This window comes from Sus scrofa, chromosome 12 (genome assembly GCF_054392235.1).
Source record: "Sus scrofa isolate SSC_HxYL_T2T_F1_AM1 chromosome 12, Sscrofa_HxYL_maternal_Yorkshire_Landrace_v2.0, whole genome shotgun sequence".
NCBI classification, from domain to species: Eukaryota; Metazoa; Chordata; class Mammalia; order Artiodactyla; family Suidae; genus Sus; species Sus scrofa.
The window spans coordinates 60,973,618-60,991,870 of record NC_139394.1 but is presented as its reverse complement, the minus strand read 5'-3'; the positions used below and the strand labels follow the sequence as shown (position 1 = coordinate 60,991,870).

The following is an 18,253-nucleotide window of genomic DNA, read 5'->3' as shown; positions in this document are numbered from 1 at the left end:
TGGGCGCTGCAGATTTTGGACTTGTCAGCCTCCATAATTGCATGAGTGACTTTTATCATTCCCTATAATGTCTTTAAAAATAATTTCCCATTGATTTTGATTCTGCTGGACTAACACAGGGCGCTATATCTGCAGCAGACTCCTTCACATTCCACAAGGAAAGATGGGAAGTTCGAGTAAATGCATTCTGAGTCCAAGTCCCAGGCCACCCCCTACTTGATAAGTTTTGAGTCTGGCAGACTCTTATCTCCCAATCTTTTGTCAGACATAAAAGGGAGCAGGCCTACTATGAGTCAAGCACAGCTGTGGCCTCTAACTTCTGGAAGATCTCCTAAACTTTTATCCATACCTTCTTGTCCTACCTGGGTAATGAGGGCTTTTGTTTTCCCATCATAGGTATTCCTGGCCCCATCAAGCACTGCAGACAACTGCTCTACCTCTCCTCTCCTGCTCGTTCCAGATTCCACTTGAGAAGCCCTGTGACGCTCATCTGGTCCCTGGTTTTTTGAGTGAAACATCCACAAAGTATGTAAAGTTGCCAAGGGGATGGTTTCTGGGCTAGTTCTGTGCTATAGGCAGAAGGCATGAGCAGAAGGCATTTTATTGGGCGGGAAGTAATATTTTGATATTAATGTGTGTGATTCAGTTTCATTTCTCTTACTGCTCCTTTCATCACTAAAGAATAAGCTTTCTGCAGACACTGCTCATGGAGTCCTGACACACGATGTGAACAAAAAGAATCAAATTCAGGGCTTTGGAGCTTCTAATTAATCTATAGCAGGTATAATAGCCTTGAGTATCATACATCTTGATTTCAAGAACCAGGTGCTTGAAAAGGAAAAAAAAAAAAAAACACAAAAAAAATGATGCTTTGAATCCTAGAAAACTTAGTTAAAGGATCTGGGGGCGAAGCCTGGAGAAAGAGGACAAATTTCATTCATAAGCCAGAGCTGACAGCGAGGAGCTCGGAGAGGAGCTAAGTCCTGCCTGAAAAGGAGTGAGAGCAACTGACTTGTAGGAGGGAAGGCAATGTTTCAAGGCATCTGAGCTGCAGAAACGTCTGCACGGCAGAACGAGGCCTTGGAGGGGAGCAGTGACAGCCCAGCGGCCACAGCAATGATTCTGGAGGGGCAGGGGCAGAGGTCCAAGGTTTGGGATCGCCAGCTACACCTGATTTAACCCTACAGTGGGCCTCTTCTCCCACCAGGAGGGCACATGCCGCAGTCTCCATCCCCTCTCATGAAATCACCCTCATAGCTCGAGAGATGAGGAAGGATGGATAAGCCTAAAATTAACTGAGCACCTATGTGAGATTAAATTTTAAACAGGAGTGAGTGAATTGCCTTGAATCAGGAAGACTGCATTGTCTGCCATCAAGGGGGATGGGAGTTTGAGTCCTAAGCCAAGTCATTTTATAGATGGAAGTTTTGTCTTTCCACCCGATTTTTTTTTTTCCTACTACAATATTTCTCCTTGTCTTGATACTATTGATGGGAACAGCCATATTCTCCTGGGCTGTATGGATCTGTAATCACAGCTCTCAGGTGCTAGCATCACCTTCCGGAGGGAAGCTGGTTGAAGAGATCCGACAGAACTCGAGGCTGTCCCGCTGTCCTTCGAAAGTCAGCATCCACATTCACTCTTTCCCCTCTTATGGTTCCCTTTGTTTGTGCTGACCTTATTCTTATCAAGAGTTACTATTATTTATTGAGTTACTATTTACCAGCCGCATCTATTGGGAATGTATTGTTGGGAAATTACTAAGTGCTGAACTTAGATGCTTGTGCTTCTGTTTGGGTTGCGTTATACTTGGTTGAAGCAGATGTTACAATCTCTCATCCATGAATGAATAAACTCAGGGATATACAGATTGAGAGACTGTTTCTACGATTCACCAACTAGGGGCTGGCAAATGTGGGACTGAAATTCAAGTATCTCTGACTCTAAATCCCTTGCTCAGAGATAATTCGGTTATACTGGACTGAAGTGAATTGAGTGGAACAGCATGGCTACTTCCCAGAACCATGTGAGGGACCCTCCCCCAAATCATTCTAATCATTAGAAATGTAAGGAATACACGTCACTTGTTTGGGCTGCCCATGTCTACACGCTTGCCTGCCCTCAAACCAATCACCAACTCCCTCCTCTTCACTGGGCTCCCCTGGGTACCACGGATTATCACAGAGTGAAGTAAATCAGAGAAAGACACATTTCACATGATATCACTTACATGTGAAATCTAAAAAACGATACAAACCAACTTGTTTACGAAGCAGAAATAGACTCACAGACACAGAAAAGAAAACTTATGGCTACCAAAGGGGAAGGGGGGGGTATAAATGAAGAGTTTGGGATTAACAGATACACACGACTCTATATGAAATAGATGTACAGCAAAGACTGACTGTACAGCCCAGGGAATTAACTGTTCTCGATATCTGGTAATAACCTGCAATGGACAAGAATCTGGAAAAGAGCATTTGTGTATGTATCACGGAATCAGTTTGCTGTACACTCGAAATTAACACAATGCTGTACACTAACTATACCACTATTTAAAAAATCATTAAGAAGGGAAATAAAATATACTTTGGTATGTAGATATAAAGTAAAATATTAAGGGGAATGGCATCTCCTGGACTTGTGCAACACGGAGCTACCAACGCAGCGTTCACAGGTGGGAGAGAGAGAACTGGAAAGGAAGTAAGTGGATACGAAAGTAAGAAGGTCAGTGAAACCTGAGGTCATATACCGAGACCAACACAGTAGCTGCGAGAGTTTTGAGGGGAGTTCCCGTCGTGGCTCAGTTGCTTAAGAACCTGACCGGTATCCACGAGGATCTGGCATCGATCCTGGCCTAACTCCGTGGGTTAAGGATCCGGGGTTGCCGCAAGGTGTGGTGTAGGTCGCAGACACGGCTCAGATCCTGTGTGGCTGTGGCTGTGGTGTAGGCTGGCAGCTGTAGCTCCAATTGGACCCCTATCCTGGGAACTTCCGTTCGCTGTGGGTGCGGCCCTAAAAAGAGAAGAAGAAGAAGAGTTTTGAAGCCCTAACACATTCCTCCTGCAAGCAGCACAATAAGACTCCCGTGCCGGTGCTCGCAAGCCGAGGCCCTTTCAGTGAGGACTGCGGAGGAGGGTGGGGGAGGGTCTCGCCTCGGTGCCTGGAAGCGCCTTGTTCTTTTTGATCATCTTCTATCTCGTGCCCTGCTTAGCGCTTCCACATTTATGCTTACGCCTATAATCTTCTGAAGATCTGAGCTCATCAATCTCTGTAAAGGTCAAAGAAATCGCATTTAATGTTATCTCCGCATTGTGGATGATTTTTTTTTTGCACTTGAGAATAAGGATTTTGTTTTCAAAGTAAGAAAGGAGGTCTTTGATTTCCTAAACTTTGAGAGTTCCTTTCAAATGCGTTTTCATGTGTACACGTATACGTAGGTATGTCAGACTGTGTGACTTTGATGTGTTGTTTCATGGTTGTGGCTCCCAGGGTGTTCATTCACACCCATGTGTATGTGTGTACACTTACAAGCATGTCATGAACTGTTGTTATGAAGAAATAATATTGGGCTTTTTTTTTGTTCTTCTTTTCAGGGTGGCACCTGCAGCATATGGAGGTTCCTGAGCTAGTGGTAAAATCAGAACTGCCGCTGAGGCTACACCACAGCCACAGCAACGCCAGATCCTTAACCCACTGAGTGAGGCCAGGGATGGAACCTGCATCCTCACAGACACTATGCTGGGTTCTTAACCCACTGAGCCACACTGGGAATTACACGATACTTGCTTTTGTAACACGCATGATGGAATGACCAAAGGAGCTAAGATATAGGGCAGTGAACCTCAACACGGAACAATTTTGCTTCTGGGGCGTTTAGCAACGTCTGCAGACGTTTTTGGTTGCCACAGCTGGGGTTGGGGTGCTATTATTATTTCGCATACAGAGGTCGGGGATGCTGCTAAACATCCTTCAGTGCACAGGAAAACCCTCCTGCCCCCAACAAAGAGTTATTCACCCCCAAATGTCAGTAGTGCCTAGGCCGAGAGACTCAGTTCTAGGGGCAGTACTGAACAAATGCTTATTGGGCAGCTATAATACGCATGGCACATCTTTTAGCTACGGTTCAAAAACAAGCATAACTCAAACATCTACTGGGATGCCCTCAATTTATTCAGTAAAGGAGTGTATCAGGCAGGATCCCAGCTGGAAACACAGATGAAGCTAACTAATGACAAGTAGAACTCATTACAAAGGCATGAATACAGGGGGAGCATAGGCGAGGGTTTGGTCACCTGGGCTAGTAGCAGCGGAGGTGTTAGTGCCCTGGGACCTACAGAGCTCAGGTGTGGTATGGACTGGAGGCTGGAAGGGCAGGGATGCAGTCTCCTGGCACAGCCACCTTGGGGGCAGCAACCTTCAGCTGGGAGACTAACCTTGAGGTGACCTCCAAAGATTGGACTGTTTGTCCCCATCTCCCTCCCACCTATGGAAGGGCTCCCCATAGGCCAACAGGAGCTAGAGAGCAAGGCTGTCGGGTGAGCACAGAGCTCAGCTCTTGCGGGAGGCAGGCGGAGAGGAGGAGGGCAGGAGCGGGCGCCAGGACTCTTGGCGGCAAACCCACGGGACCCGGGCCGGGGCTTCCTTCATAAAGAAAGCAGATGGACCTGGGCCGGGGCTTCCTTTATAAAGTACTCTCTCCCAAGGGGGATACGGGTACCTGCCATAAGGGAGGCCCTCGGCATTCGGAGGTGGGGGGCGGGGGGGGGCGGTCCTCTCTGGCTTGGATGAGCTCAGGCAGGGCTCCGTAAAGGATGCGGCATTTGAAAGACAGCCTTGGGGAGTGAACAGAGTAACCAACACGTCAGCCTTTTCCCACTTTGAAAGGTCACTTTCTCCTCCTATTCGCAGGGAGGGAGGAGGGAGGAGGTTTTGGTCTGTGGCCCCCTCAGCCTGCTCTCCTGCCCACCCACGGTGCCCAGTTCCACCGCAGTTCTTGAAGCATTTGGCCGGAAAGCAGTTCCCGCCTAGGATGGTTCTCCCTGGGCACAGCCAGGCACGGAAGGGTGACCGGGCAGGTCTGCCTCCCTCCACGAGTCTGCTCCCGTGCTCTTCCTGACACCGCTATTTTACATACATGCAAATACGTCTGTATGTATATACACACACGTGATATACACACACACTATATATATATATATCAACTGTTATGGGGGATTGCGGTACCCAAAGGGCATTTTACATACTAGAGGAGCACAGATATTTAAACACTTACCTTGACTTTCACCCTGGAACCAGGGGAAATGCTCATCAAGTTAAACCCGTGCAGGAAATGCCCTCGGGGGTCCCCAGCTCCTAGCCCCCGGTTTGGGATCTGCACCTCCCTGTGAATCCTTTTCTCCTTCCTCGGCCTCCGTCCGCACTGAGGTTTCAGGAAGCCTGCGAGTCCTCCTAGTGGGACCACTCTCTGCTCGGAGTTACCCTTGTTCCGCGCCAGAGACGCCCAGCTCTGAGAGGTTCCACTTTATCCCGGGAAACATCCCGAGTCCCACAGGGCCGCCCGGGTTGCTGCTCTAGGGGGTCTCTGAACGCAAGTGCATCTGCAGACAATCCTCCTTGTTCTATCGACAGCTCACTGGAAGGCTGGGGGGTTTCTTTCCAATTCTGCCTCCGCCGCACCCGCATCCGCATCTCCCAGGGATAAATATTAATTATAATGGATATTACAGTCTAAACCCATAACGTGGAAGCGAGGTATTTTTTCTTACATCCCCATGGTTTTCAAAGCCTCCTCTCTATGTGTAATTAACACCTTATATAATTCGCGTCTGAACAGTGTAAGCACCCCCACCCTTTCAATCTGGGACGCCCCTAGAGCCTGCTGGAAATAAGACATGGGCCCATTTTCCAGCTTTATGCCTCTTAAGAACTGCTCTTACGACTACACGAAGGCCTAACAGGGGCTTTGTAATTACTTCTTGAAAGAGCTATAGATTAAATTCCTAGCCAAGGGCCTTCTCTTCCCCAGACTCTGAGGGGAAAGAGAAGGATAGTTTTGTTTTTCTAGGAACAGAAGCTTTTACACTGAAAGATGGGAGTTGGAGCATGAGGGTGGATATTCACGGTGGAAAGAACCACGTGGGCAAACACAGAGGCTGGAAATAACAGCCATGACCTACCCTTTCAACGAACTTTGTTTAAAAATGTAAAGGCAATGAATTATGGGTACATATATAGACGGCACCAGATTATAGGTGATGTTTAATTATTTCCTTTCAAGATCGGTGTTGTGTTTTTAAAAATCATACGTAGCTGATTTAGAGAACGGTGTTAACTCTTTGGAATGGAAACGCAAAAAACAATTTGCTTCTCCAGTTTCTACTATTACTCGGGTTGTAATCAACACCTTCCCCCTCACCCGATGCTGAGTGCCTTCAGGGGATCATGGTTGAATTCCATAATTTCTTGGTCCCTTTGGGTTGTTCTATCAGTCTGGTTTCCTTTCTCAGACTCTGTGTTATTTGTTTTAAAATTGCTGCTTTCCCAGTCCTTCCTAAGTCTGGTCCATCTCGCCTGGCCCCAGCTCTTCCCCAACCATAAGGCCCGGACTTATAGCTATAGACTTGGAATGGAGATGTCCCAGGCTCCTGTTGAGAGAGAGAGGGGTGAACGTGTTTCCTTCCTGGCTGCCCAGTGGGAACGCTTTTTTCAATAAATTGAATCGATTTTTTTTTTTTTTTTTTTTTTTTTTTTTTTTTTTGGTTGTGGTGTGCTAGGCTCGATGTGGGATCTCAGTTCCCAGGCCAGGGATTGAATCTGGCCCGGAGCAGTGAAAGTGCCAACTCCTAACCACTGGGCCACCAGGGAACTCCCAGGAAAGCGGCTTTTTCCCTGTTGGCTGCTGTTTCCTCTCTAACACTGGCCAGTAGCCACTGGTTCTCCCTGGGTGTCATGTTTCTGAAAGAACACTGGTGTCTTCAGGGAGGATGTGTGCTGGTGTTTCAGAGAGCCCCAGGCGGCCCCACACCCCCCCCATTACCCTGGACTGGCTCCTCCTCCCAGCACCACCCCAGGCCGTCTACCCATCCCATCCGGTTTAGGGGCCCCCCTACCACCCACAGGCTGAAGCAGCTTCAGGCCGCCTGGAGCTCAGGCCACTCAAGATGGCTGTTCTCTTGCTCTCTGTCCATCCCCTGCCTGACCAGTGACTGCTTTACTGGCACCCTACACACCTGGCTGACCTTCGTTGCCCCAGGCCTCAGCTACGCTAGCTTATCAAAGGAGCAGGGAGGGGCCTGCCCCTCTGCTGGTTTCCCTGGTAACTAATGAGCTGACCTGACATAATTCCCCTGTAACTGGAACTCTCCCCTTTTCCCCTGGAACGTAACTGCCACCGTGTCCTGCCCACTGTCCACTGCACAGGCGGAGTGTTGCTCCAGGACCTGGCTTCAGATGTGTGAGCTCCCCTGTCCACTGAGCCACTGGTGTCTCTGTTGCTGCCTCTGGGCTCTTTCTTCAGTCTTGAAGCTGGGCAAGGTGCATTTCAGCACCTTCCTGCACCTCCTTGATTCTCCTGGTTATGGATGGGTGATTCGCTTGGTTATGGGTGATTCTTCTGGTTGCTCTCTCTCTTCTCTTTAGGGAGAAAAAGCAAGAGCTCCTTTTCACAAATATGACACTCCTTCAAAATGCCACCTCCTCTCCCTCTCGCCTTGCTTTTCTGTTGCAGCTGCGTGTGCGTGTGTGCGTGTGTGTGTGTGTGTGTGGTGCAGGTGGGTGGTCCTATCTTTACTGCACGGCCCCCTTCTACATGCCCTGAAGGACGGGGCTGACCACAGAGCTGGCGATCCTCTCAAGTGAGAAGGTGGGGGACTTGGCAGCTCTTGTTTTAGTTGTGGATGCTGTGTGGCAACTGACAACATTGTGTGACCACCCTTCAAAATACACGGACTCCCCCCTACAATTTCGTTTGGAGGTCAAAACTGATGGTGCCACACCTTCACCAAGAGAGTATGACATGGTTTATGATTTGCAGAATTGAGGTCTCTAGGGAGAGCAAGACAGGCCTCTCAAAGTAGGTCAAAATAACTTGAGAGATGGAGGAAGGGAGCCTGGCCTGGGCTTTCACAGCAGTTAAGGAGTGAAGCCAGGGTGAGAGTTCCCAGGAAGTGGCAGGGGCTCTCGGAGTTTCAATCTCCTGCTGGTACCAAGGAGGCTTTCCCCAGATGTGAGGCACAGAGAGAGGTGAAGCTTAAAAATTGTCAGTCATCAAACATTTAAACAATGGGGCCAAACAGGCACACAAAAAGATGCTCGACGTCACTTATTATTAGAGAAACACAAATCAAAACTACCACGAGGTATCACCTCACTCTGGTCAGAGTGGCCATCATCAAAAAGTCTACAAATAACAAATGCTGGAGAGGGAGTAGGGAAAAAAGCAACCCTCCTACACTGTTGGTGGGAATGTAAATTATTGCAACCACTGTGAAGGTTCCTTAAAAAACTAAATGTAGAGTTACCCTATGATCCTGCAATCCTGCTCCTGGGCATATATCTGGAGAAAACCATAATTCAAAAAGATACATGCACCCCATTGTTCACTGCAGTACTATTTACAAGAGCTGAGACATGGAAGCAACCCAAATGCCCATCAACAGAGGAAGGGATAAAGAAGATGTGGTACATATACACAATGGAATATTACTCAGCCATGAAAATAATAAAGTAATGCCATTTGCAGCTATGCAGATAGACCTGGAGATGATCACACTAAATGCAGTAAGTCAGAAAAAGACAAATGCCATATGATGTCACTTAGATGTGGAATCTAAAATACGATACAAAATGAATGTACTTACAAAACAGAAATAGACTCACAGACATAGAAAATGAACTTATGGTTACCAAAGAGAAAAGGTGAGGGGAAAATTAGGAGGTTGGGTTTAATATATACACACCACTATATATAAAACAGATAATCAAAATAAAAAACGTAATCAACAAGGACCTACTGTATAGCACAGGGAACTATATTCAAAGTATTGTAATAACCTATAATGGAAAAGAATCTAATATATAGATATGAAATCTGAATTATATACATAATCTGAATATTATATATATATCTTATATATATATATATATATATATATCTGAATCACTTTGCTACACACTTCAAACGAATACAACATTGTAAATCAACCATACCTCAATTAAAAAATTTGTTTAAATGGGGCCAGATTGTTATAGTTAAATCGATATAAGATGGCGCCTCCTTTCAAAGTGATCCCTGCAGAAACCTGTGTCTGGTCCTCCAAGGAGCAGAAACCGAGATGGGGTTAACAAAGCACGAGTTTTTAGGAAAAATGCCCGGGCAGGGAGTTGCGGCTGGCGGAGGCAGGACAAGGAAGAGACCAGAGAAGCTAGAAAAGCCATCAGACTGTGATACAAAAGTTTGACACTGAATGAAGGGCAGAAAAAGAGAAGGTCTGATGGAAATATCCCAGGCTACCGTACCGACTACGGAAGGATCAGCAAAGTCAGGGGATGCTTTTGTGCTGAAGTCGGCAACACAAGAGCCCCCCCTGGGAAGGGTCTGCCTTGGTGTCTCTGCTGCACATGTGGCTGACCTGGGAGCTGTCAGTGGGCGCCTGGCCTTCTCATCAACAAATGGTTTCTCCAGCTCCACACCTGGGCCCCTGTGCATGGTCCTTCCTGTAACTGGAAGATGGCAAGGCAGAGCTTCATGCCACTCCGTGCACACAACTAGCCCAAGGATTGTTTCACTACTAAAGTCATTTCGGAGTTTCTTTTCAGGGAAACAAATCCACAGGATAGAAGAAATGAAAGGGCAGAAGACATTGGTAGCTTTTAAAAGGACGCTTTAGTCTTTTTTTTTTTTTTTTTGAAATTGAAGTACAGTTGATTTGCAATGTTGTGTTCATTTCTAGCATATAGTAAAGTGCTTTGGTTATACACACAGAGGCATTCCTTTTTATATTGTTTTCCATTATGGCTTATCACAGGATATTGAAGATAGTTCCCTGTGCTATAAAGTGGGACCTTATCCAGGCTACATCTAACAGTTTGCATCTCCTAACCCCAAACTCCCAATCCCTCCCTCCCCTCCTCCCCTTGGCAACCATGGGTCTGTGGTTTAAGAAAGACCCTTCACTCTTGACCAGACACAGCACTGGCCCTCCTCGTGCTTATCTGTGTGCATCTGGCTGTTGCACACACACAAAGAACCTGCACTTAAATGATAAAAGTCACTATTAACGATATTCCAAGGAAAATGCCACAGTATCTGAAGGCAATTAAAAATAACAATTCCAGATATCTTTTAAACAACGGTAACATGGTAAGAATAATTGTACAGCCTTCCAAGGTGCCTTTCCTGAGGTGGGCCATTCTCAGTATAGATAGGATTTCAGGGATAATAGTGAAAATTAAAAATAGCTCTTCTGCCTTCTACCTTGGCTTCCTCCCTGTGTGTGCACAGGCAGATGGGTATGTGCGAGAATTATTCACCATGAAGCCGATGAATGGGACTCTTCCAAGCCCTGTGCTTAACTGTGTACTTGTATTTTAATATGTTTGTTTGTTTGTTTGTTTTTCAAAGGGAGATTCCCCAATTTCATAGCTTTTAGGACCCGCAAAGCCTTCCTGCAGCCCAGGGATGTGTACTTGCGTCTGCACACCCTGGTTGTGTGTGTGTGTGTGTGTGTGTCTATAGCTTCCTCTCCCCCACCTCACACGTGGGTACATATGGTTCTCCAGATGGGGTAATATTCTCCTTCACACGTGTTTTTAAATGTCGTTGGATTGTTTAACAAAAAGAAGTTAAAGGGTAGAAAAGGAGAAAAACCTGGTTCGACAAATCTCTAAACCAAAGTGAGGGATGACGGAGAAGGGTCAGTTTTTCCCTCCCAGGACTCAAGCTTCAAGTTTCCCTGGGAGTCAAGTTTGGGTGGAAAGGATGTCTTTCTTCCAACCACTAGAGGGCATCGGTGTGCAGACAATTGTCAGATCTGGGCCGGGTGCAGCGCTCCAGGGAGTGAGAGGAGAGGTGACTCACATTCCTCTAAGCACCAGGGCCCTTTTCCTTTTCCTCCATTCGGGATGTTCCTCCCGGTTTGGAATCATCCTGGTATCTCCTCTGAAGCCTCTCCAATGAGGCTGCACCTGCCCTTCATCCAGATCCTTTGTCGTCGTGACCTTCATCCCTGAATGAAGGTTAAAGGACCCCCAGGAGCACAGACCAGGGAGAGAGACAGGCCCCAGAAAGAACATCGAACTTATTATCAGGAGACCTGGACTCAAGCCGCAGACCTGTTACTGGCTGTGTGCTCTTGAGAAAATCACTGTATCTCTCTGAACCTCAGTGTGCTTACCTACAGGATGGGACGGAGGGTCCTCTAAAGTTCTTGGTTCTGTAAGAAAAAGACTGGATCTAGCTAAGCAAACTCCTTTGAAGGCAAAGCCTCGATCTTTCCTGACATCCTTCAAAGCTCTCCTTCTAAAAATCTGAAACCAGCTTCCTTAGTATCGCTTATCAGCTCCTGGTGAATCAAATTCCAAATTAAGGACTTCTTTAGGTTTGTAGGTCAACATGTAAGGAACTTTTAAGTCAGCTCTCCCACCCAATCAACAGGAGAAAAAATGAACAAACTGAAAATCAACAACTCTTCTTAGATCCACCAGGAAACTGACATTAAAGGGGCAAACTGCTGCCCCCCGAATGGAAGAGACAGACAGGTGGACAGAGACTCACATCTTATTAAGGTCAGGAGAAGAAAAGTCTGCAGGAGTTCCTTTAATCTTGTAATCATGTCAGACTTGCAACAAAAAAATGACAAGGCGTACTAAAACACAAAAAAAGAACAAGATAGAAAACCCCACAGATTGAAGAGGCAGGGTAAACATCAGAACCAAACTCAAATCTGGCAGAGATGTTGGAAGTGCAGACCGGAAGTTAAAATTACTGTGATTGGTATTCGAAGGGCTCTCTAATAGAGCAAGTAGACAACATGCAAGAACAGACTGGCAGATTAGTCATGTAAGCAGTGAGATGGGAACTCTAAAAAAGAATCAAAAGGAAAAGCCAGAGATCAAAACACTGTAAGAGAAATGAAGAAGGCCTTTGATGGACTCAAGTCCAGGAAACTAGACTCAGCCAGGAAAGAATCAATGAACTTGAAGACATCAATAGAAACATCAAAAACTGAAATTCAAAGAGGAAGGAGAACAAAATACTCAAGGGCCATGGGACAATAACAAAAGGTGTAATGGACATGTATTAGGAATACCGAATTAAAGACTCTCTCATCTGCTCATAACCACATCACTGACATGGCCGCATCACTCTGTCCAGCAAAACCCAGAGCTGAACGAAGAAAGCATGTTTCTATTTGTAACTCCTGACATTGTTTGTTTAAAAGATGGGAGACTGCACAAGGGATGGGTGAGAACTGAGGCAGGTAGTTTCTCTGTAACTTCATTGGCCTCATGAGATTTGGCTTGAAGTGACTTCTATCCTCTTCTGTCTCCTCCCTGGACCTCCCACTCCTCAAATTCAGCTCCTTCGAACCACTGGATGTGACCAAGGAGACCTCCGAGCTGATGTTTCTTCATGGTATAAACTGAAGAGCCTTACTCTATTTCCAGTAGAGCTGGAGAAAAACTGGACCAGAGAGGTTGGAGTAGCACGTTAGAGGTTACTTGCTTGCTGTCCCTCCAAGGTCACAGTCTTGAGATCTCCTGATACTCGTTTCTCCTGTTCCATCACTTTCTCTTTATTTTATTCATGAAAAATGTCCTCATAGGAAGCCTGACACCTTCCATCCTCATTCCTACCCACTCCTCATCCTCTTTGCATCCTGTTTCGGATTCTTTGGTAGCATCCTTCTTGAGAATGTCATTCAAGGCCATCTGTGATGTAGTGAGAGGATTCCTCACTGCACCTCTCTGACCCTTTCCGTTCTCAGCAGCCACCATGTTCATGCAACAACGAGCTGTTTGCGGTTAAGCAACCCGAGGCATCTTCTTACTTCCTTGTGTTTACATATGCTGCTCCCACTGCTAGAGAGACCTCTCCCCACTCTTGGACTCAGTAACCCACATCATACTTTAAGATTCAGCTCAAGTGTCCCCTCCACCAGGAAGTCTTCCTTGATAAGCCAGTCTAGGTTGTGTGCCTCTCCTTGTTTCTCCGCATAACACCAGCATAGTTCTGCTATGCCACATCCCCGGACTGCCCCTGATTCCTTCAAATGCACAGAGGGCAAGAATCGTGTCCCTTTCTCTAAGCTTTTCGTCTAGTACAATACATGGAATGAGGCTTGTTACATGAATAAAAGATGAATGAGTTTAAAAAATGTGAAATCTCAAAAATAAGCTATTAAAAGAAGGTGAATGTAGATCATACGGGAGAAAAAGAGAAGAAAAGCAGAAAAGAAAGAAGGCAGGAAAACTCTATGCGCTGTTTTAAACACGATAATTGGAGGAATTAACGTTTCAGTCGTGGTTCAGACTATTAAGGAATCACAGTTTAAGAAATATCTTTTGAAATGCGTTTTTGAAAAACCTTAAAGATAAGAATCAGGAGAGCTTAAAATGAAATACGTCTCTCAAAATGCTAAATCCATTTATCGAGCCAGAAAGCAAAGAAAACATAAAAAGGTGGAAAGCACAGAAAAAGATGACAGAGCAAAGATCAAACATAGGAGTTGTATCAATAAAAGCAAATGGATCAAGCTTTTCTATTAAAAGACAAGACCAGTGGGGTCAAAAACCACAGACCCGAGTACGTACGTACTGCCTACAATTTACACACCTAAAATAAAATGATCCAAACAGACTAAGATGAAAGTGTGGGAAAAGACATGGCTGAAGTATTAAAAAGGGGGAAATATGGAAAATGAAGTTTACCATTTAATAGAAGACAAAGTAAAAATCTAAGGTGGAAGGCATTGTATGTGACAAAATTTTTGCTTTACTTTTTAATTAATTTTAATGTTTTAATCAAAAGAGTTAAACATGGACACAGTCTAATTTTTTTTAACTCTAAAAAGATTTAACAAATATGTCAGCTCCTTATCCATCATCCTCATCCAGTACTCTAAGGGCAATATTTTTAAGCTCTTTTGGTTGTTTCTTATATATAAGAAACATGTTAAAATTAAGGGACACAAACAGACCTCAGTTGATCAATAATACTGGCTTCTTATAATGCCAGCAAAGGATTTTATTACACCCATCTTACTCTGCTCTCAATCTTCTGATGTAGCTATAGAAACTTGGAGGTATGCCCACACCTAGTATTGTATTAGTTCAGAATGTGCCTGGCTGCAAGGAACAGAAGACATGCCTAACAGTGGCTTTTGGGCAGGCAAGAGCTGTTGTGGTGGTTTAACATGTCCTTAGCGGCCCAGGGTCTTTTCACTTTTCTGTTATTCCATTTTTAGGCTTGTGTTTTTTGTCCTCATGGTCACAAGATAGCTGCTGCACCTCCAATGTTGTACCCATGGTTCAGGGCAGGGGAAAAAAAGGATGAAGGGAAGTCAGAGGAGAAAGGAAAAGAAAAAATTGCCTAGAAACCCTTAGCAAATGTCTCATTAGTAGGCTCTGTGTCACACCTCCAACTGCAAGGCATTCTAGCGTCACAAGACTGTTTATTTATTTTTACTTTTATTTTTATTTTTTGGCCATGCCCATGGCATGTGGAAATTCCCAGGCCAGGGATCAAATCCTCACCATAGGGGCAACCTAAGCCACTGTAATGACGATGCCAGATCCTTAACCCACTGTGCCACCAGGGAACTCCTAGCATCGCGAGAACTTTTAGATAGGCACCTTGCTGCATGAACAAAATCAGGGTTTAGCTGTAAGGAAGAAAGGAGTGTAGACACTGGCAAGGTAACCATCAATGTGTGTCACAGGTGTTTTTATCTCTATGCAAATAGTGCTAAGCGCTTAACCAGTAAATGTTATGAGGATTTTTCTTCTGGTACATCTTTTGGTTTTGCTTGGAGTCAAAGCTTGCCTCATTATTTTTCATTTGCTAAAGTTTTTTTTTTTTTTTCCTTTTGAACTGGTGGATAACTTTTCCCATAAATACCAAAAGCTCTGTAAGACATCTGTCAACATTATTTTAAATCCAAGTGTTTAAAGCTGTCAGATAATCTACCATTTCACACCTTTCTCCGGAGACGTCACTGCTGGAGCCCTCCACACTTCCGCACCACCTTTCGGTTGGAAGCCATGCTGTCAGCTGAGACTTACCTTTGTCACCATTCTAGGAATTCTCTCCATCCCCTTTCTCCGCTTCTTGAGTCCTCGAGCTTTCATTTTCTTGAATTCCTATTTATTTTTTAGGAGTACATGTTTTAGTTGCTTTCTGGAAGGAGAAAAAACAAAGAGAAAGATGTGTTAGCTTTAAAAAAAAAAAAAAAACTTTTGCATTCCCGATATTTAATTGCAAATCTTGCCAGTCTAGAATTCCGTGTTGGAGTCGGATTCTCTCTAATTTTTAAAGTCTTTGCCTCACTGCTTTTTATTTTCTGAAGTCCAGTGCCGTTCTGGTTACTGATTTTTGCTTGTGCTCTGTTTCCCATCCCACCTTTCATGTTTTCAGGCTCTTCCTCTTATCCCAGTATCCTGAAATTTCACTACTGTGTGTATTGATGTGAATATTTCATCACCCATTGTGCTGAGCATCTGGTAGGAAGCCATCTGGAGCCGTTTATCCTTCAGTTCTGGGAAGGTTAATTTTATTGTTCCTTTGATAATATCTTCCCCTGCACTTCCTTGTTTTTTTTTTTTCTTCCAGAAACTGTGACAAATTGGGAATTGGATTCATTCCTCTTGTATGTTTCTTTATCATTTTCTTCCAGTTTCTTGAAGACTTTTCAACTTTGTTTTCCAGACTCTTTGCTGAACCCCCCATCACGGTTATCACATTTTTAATTTCCAGAGGCTGTTTCTGGTTCTCTGATTGCCGCCCCCTGTCCCTTTTATAAACCACATGCTATACTTGTTTCACAGATGCATGATGGTTTATTATTTCTGAGGATACTAATTACGATTTCTTTAAAGTTTCAAGAAATTAAAGTTTAAAACTCCCTGCTTTTTTTTTTTTTTTTTTTTTTACTTCTGCTGATTTTGTTTCTTGGTTTTGGTTCCTCTCTTTTGTATCTGGCACTTTCTTCAGAGGTCTAGTGATTCTTTGCTGTTCATAGGTAAGAGTTAAGCACTAAGTAACTAGTTGACAACTACAAGCATGAGTTACTGACTTCACTGTATGGTCAGTAAGTGGCCGTTGGCAACCCAATGTCGGTGTGGGCAGAGCTGTCCTTCGGCTGGGTGCAGAAGGATTTCGTTTCTCCACCATTCAGCTCCCAGACTTCTGAGGCTGCTAGGAGAGGTTCTCATCATTCCGTGGATGGACTCTGACCTTGTTCCCCTGGGTTCAGACCTCCGCTGCACCTGGCCCAACTCTAGGGCCAAGGTATCTGAGTTTCAAGGCTCTCAGATTCGATTTTTAATAAAAGTATTTGTCTCTTGCTTTATATTGGGGATAACTGCTGACTGTAAAGGTTAGTGGGGGGTTGGGAGGGGACACTGGATCTAACTGCTTCTTGCAAAGACTTTCAAATAATCCTCTGGTTGTCAACTCTACCTCACTCCTGACTTCTCTGGTATTTGCTTTCTCTAATTCCCAAGGCTCGCCAGCACTCAGCCAGGCAACATCGCCGGCTTCTCATCGGTTTCCCTCCGCTGTATGTGGGATAAACCCTCCTCTCATTGCTAAGCCATTTGGCGGTTATGCGTTCACATAAGCAATATAGTCTGGGGCTGCGGGAGTCTTCTGGTTTCATCAAAGATGGAATTTAAGTTTTAGTCTTTTTCCTTGTTGTTTGGAATCATTTTGAAAAGAAAGGAAAACCAAACCATCTTTTTGCTATGATTTTGAAACTGGAAGCCTTGTTTTGTTTTGACAAAAATTACAACTCACAGTGAATATATCGCTGATACAAACTTTTCCCTGGGCAATAACATTGCGTCAAAATATAGAAAAGCAAAATGTTTGATATTCATGGAGAAACTGATGGAATTAGAATGGTGGTGAGGAAATTATTAAGCTTCTTTAAATCTTTGACAGATCAATGGGCAAAAATAGAGAGGTTGAAGATCTAAATCATGTAATTAATTCGTTTGATTTAAAAGCTATGTTTCAAACCCTGTACTTCACAGAGAATAACAAGGAACAAAATACAAACCTCAGTAACAGATCCAAGACCATATGAGAATGTGTTTCATGATGAAGTTGGCATTTCAGATCAGTAAGTAAGAGGTCGATTATTCAACAAATGGTGTTGGGAAAACTGGCAAATGATCTGGAAATAAAGAGAAAGAGACTAATGATTTCTGTCTTTTAGTTACTGCTGCCAATTCTTGGCAGGCGGTTTGATTCCAGGGGCTTTTCCCAAAGAGTCCTTGTTCCCTGGTCTTGCGCACGTCACCATAGGGTACTTTCTAGGCATTCCAAAGAATAATCAGCATTAAGCCATCTGGCTTCACCTCGAGATTTAAAGGGCTGCACTATTCTGAAATTCAGGAAGTCCTTCCTACTTTGCCTCCCTCCGTAGGTTGCCATGCATGCATTTGAAAGCATGGAGCTGAGTTTGGATTCTGCCCCCACGGAAGTCTGGAGGGGGCTAGCGTGTGGGTTGAGACTGTTGGACATTTCTGAGCAAGACAGCTTTCTATAGTCAAGCCTTCATAAAGCCCTCTAAGGCTGCCCGAGGACCCTCGTGGGGGTCCTCCGGCTGTCCCACTGCCTTCTGAATGAATGTTCCCAGGGCTCAAAAGGCCTTCCAGAAGCTCTGCCTTCTTTCTGCACCTCCCCCATCCAGTAGGGATGTTCCAAATACTTATCAACTGTTCTGTCATTGTCAACCAATCAGAACGATGCGGTATCGGTTAGTCTAGACACGGGGTATAATCAGCCAGCCAGACCTGTGCTTAGTAGGTGGACATGAGCTCTCTGCCTACCAGAGACAGATAACTCTTCCAAGAGCAATTTCCCCAAAACTTCATTTTGTTTGAGGTGTGAGATGCTCTCTTGACTTTTACCTCCTGTATCCTCTGAACTTATTCTAGGTGGCCCTCTCCTTCTCTGACACGTTGCTGGCTGATAATTATTTTCCTGGTCTGAATTACCAGGAACATCTCTTGAGCAAGTACATAT

General features: G+C 44.8%; 1 protein-coding gene across 2 annotated transcripts in view; it reads right to left on the bottom strand.

Annotated features, from left to right (window-relative positions):
* Positions 1 to 18,253, bottom strand: part of SHISA6 (shisa family member 6) — a 408,603-nt gene that overhangs the window by 314,317 nt on the left and 76,033 nt on the right. For both annotated transcript variants that reach the window (XM_084986184.1, XM_084986185.1), the window contains exons 2-3: positions 17,283 to 17,399; positions 15,286 to 15,400 (exon numbers count right to left, since the gene is read on the bottom strand). In XM_084986184.1, the coding sequence (XP_084842310.1) occupies positions 15,286 to 15,351 (66 nt within the window). In that variant the 5' untranslated portion in view covers positions 15,352 to 15,400; positions 17,283 to 17,399. The remainder of the gene's footprint in view (positions 1 to 15,285; positions 15,401 to 17,282; positions 17,400 to 18,253) is intronic.